Source organism: Sphaeroforma arctica, assembly GCF_001186125.1.
Source record: "Sphaeroforma arctica JP610 unplaced genomic scaffold supercont1.3798, whole genome shotgun sequence".
Taxonomy (NCBI): Eukaryota; class Ichthyosporea; order Ichthyophonida; genus Sphaeroforma; species Sphaeroforma arctica.
Window position 1 is genome coordinate 1 of NW_014036760.1, and position 3,020 is coordinate 3,020.

Sequence of the window (3,020 nt, forward strand, 5' to 3'; positions counted from 1 at the left end):
TTGTGATGTGATGTGTTATTGTGTTGTGATGTGTTGTTTGTGTGGGTTGTGTTGTGTTGTGTGGGTTGTGTTGTGTTGTGTTGTGTCTGTATCCATATCTGCTATTCGGCTCATCATAGGATCTCATGACTCATCGATGACTCATTGGTTGTATTGTGTGTATACCCACAGCTGCCATTGAACTCAACAAAAACACCCAGGGGAATGTCATCGAACTACAGACAGCCACGGAGGACGAAATTAAAGGTATGCACAGTGGACTAAAACCCTACACCCTAAAACCCTAAAAGCTTAAATAGTTGTCGCACGCACTTGCATGCATCATCCAATCATCCATGCTTGTTCACATAGCGTCAGTACTTAGATGCTTCTTCCACCATAATCAATGCTTGTTCACATAACGTTGGTACTTCGATGCTTCTTCCATCATAATCCATGTTTGTTCACACAACATAAAGTAAGTATTTCAAAGCTTCTTTCATCATAATCCGTGCTTGTTCACATAACGTTGGTATTTAAATGCTTCTTCCATCATAATCCATGCTTGTTCACATAACGTTAGTATTTGAATGCTTCTTCCATCAGAATCCATGCTTGTTCACACAACATAACGTTAGTATTTCAATGCTTCTTCCATCATAATCCGTGCTTGTTCACATAACGTTGGTACTTAAATGCTTCTTCTATCATATTCCATGTTTGTTCAGATCTGAGTCTGCAGGCAGCCCAACTGATAGCACAGACACAGCCACACCACGCACTGCACACAATGACTGATTTGGCGCACAACTTCCCCATACGGATTGATTTTGTCAAGAATGTACAGGTGGTGTACTGTGCGTGTGTGTTCAATGGATGTGTGTGTATGTCTGGAGATGCATGCGTGTGTATATTCGCAAGTGTGGGGTGTGCGTAGTATGCATGCGTGTACGTGATTGACAATATAATGGTGTATGTGTGCTACACGTGTGTATTAGTAGATGTGAGGTGTGCATGCTATTGTTGTGTGTATATGATGGATAGTATAAAGGGGATGAAAATTCTAAACCCTAAACCCTGTACGAAACCTGTGTGTGGTATGGCGGAGAACGTGCGTGCGTATTTACGGTGACTCCGTGTGGTTGGCAGAGGGGCTGCAACTATATAGGGTTTAGGGTTAAAGGTTTAGGGTTTAGGGGTTTAGACTAAACCCTATGCACCCGCGCCCACACCACGAACTCTTCTCGTACGCGCACGCACTCCTATACAGGTAAAGTATACTAACATGCACTACATATGCAGTTGTAAGGGGTGAAGCACAACGCAACACATCCACTGGCGAAGCTCACACACACAAATACGCACAATGCACTACCCTCCACCAGCCACACTGTCGAAGCATAAGGCACATACAGGACTCAAACATTAAACAACACAACCATACATGACCATCAACAAGTACCCAACAATCCCATACATATGCGCAGTTCACTACCCCATATTGGCTTTAGATTGTACGGATTAGGGTTTTAGGGGTTTAGGGTTCAGGGTTTAGGGTTTAGGGTCTCCTTCACCCATACCACTCACTCACTCCCGCCCCACCCGGCCCTGTCCAGCTCGACTCAGGTGCGGCCATGGCTGCCCTCAGCGCAGCAGACACCCTGCGACGTGACATGCAACTCGACACACGACACGCACACCTGTGGATCAACGGACGGACTATCAGTACCAAGGACATCAATCCATTCGCCCTAGCAGCTCATCTGCGCGAGGATACGCGGGTTATGGAGGCGTTGCTGCGCTCAGGGGGGTAGGTGGGGTGTGTAAGGGGGGGGAGGGGGGGGTGTATTTGGGTGTATATGTACATAGGCCCGTACACACTATTAATAATGTGTGGGTGAAGATGTCTGTGGATGGATATACGTGTTGCTGTATACAACCAACTGGTGTGTTGTGTGTCGTGTTGTGTGCATGTGCGCCGCATGTGTCAGCATTCATGCACCCATTAGTGTGTGTCTCACACACTATTACAACCCTAAAACCCTAAAATCCTAATACCCTACAACCCTAAACTCTATTTGATTCTTTCCTCTTGATCCACGCAGTGAACATGGCCAACATCCCCGCCGTCCTGACTTCGAAAGCGGGCGACGACTCTGGCGAGACAGAAGGAGGTGAGCTATTTTTAGAATGCGCTCAGATCAACGATTTTCAATGCGCGCCAAATAAGCATGTGACAATAACCCAAATAAGCATGTGACGGAATAAGCATGTGACGGAATAAGCATGTGACGGAATAGGCATACGCCCCACATGTCAGGCACTGCAGTGAAGTGCGAATCATGTGTACAGCATTCGCCCAGGCGAACACATGCGGTGGTGCGTCTATGCCCAAGGGCTCTTGAGACAATAGACTCGTAGTTGAGTGTATACCCGGCTTATCTTTATATCATAGTATTTATATTACACACACACACACGCACACGCACGCACACACGCACACACACACACACACAGACAAACAAACAGTACACACACACACAGATAACAAACAGTACACACACACACAGACAAACAAACAGTACACACACACACACACACACTCACTCACTCACAGACACTCACAGACACAAACCCGTACATACATACACACATATACACATATCCTGTGATGTGTGGGTACGGTTACTTCTCCTTTAGGACAATGTGTATATAATACCTCAGCTTCTTACTGTGTGTGTAACTCAATATTCCACGTCCCATGGTGTGTGAATATGGCTACGTGTTCTTTTCAACAGATATTGTGGATATGCGTACATCGGCGGTGCAGTTCTATAACAATCTGGAGAGAGACTCATACACCAAACAGTGGCCCACTCAACTACAGATGGTATGTACATGTGACCTGTTGTTCCTTTACATGCTTAGAATATAATTTGAAATATATATATATATATATATATATATATATGCATATATATATATATATATACACACACANATATATATATATATATATATATATATATATATACTATACA

At 44.5% G+C, this 3,020-nt stretch overlaps 2 protein-coding genes across 2 annotated transcripts; both read left to right on the forward strand.

Annotated features, from left to right (window-relative positions):
• Positions 1–167: 167 nt before the first annotated feature.
• On the forward strand, positions 168–1,797 carry SARC_13832 (hypothetical protein; the record flags this gene model as incomplete). Its single annotated transcript, XM_014292035.1, has 3 exons — positions 168–246; positions 708–829; positions 1,596–1,797. Coding segments are annotated over 3 exons (399 nt in total), but the record flags the coding sequence as incomplete, so codon positions are not given.
• Positions 1,798–2,084: 287 nt separating this feature from the next.
• SARC_13833 (hypothetical protein) lies at positions 2,085–2,869 on the forward strand (the record flags this gene model as incomplete). The annotated part of the gene is made up of 2 exons (XM_014292036.1): positions 2,085–2,153; positions 2,778–2,869. Coding segments are annotated over exons 1-2 (156 nt in total), but the record flags the coding sequence as incomplete, so codon positions are not given.
• Between the last annotated feature and the right edge of the window lie 151 nt (positions 2,870–3,020).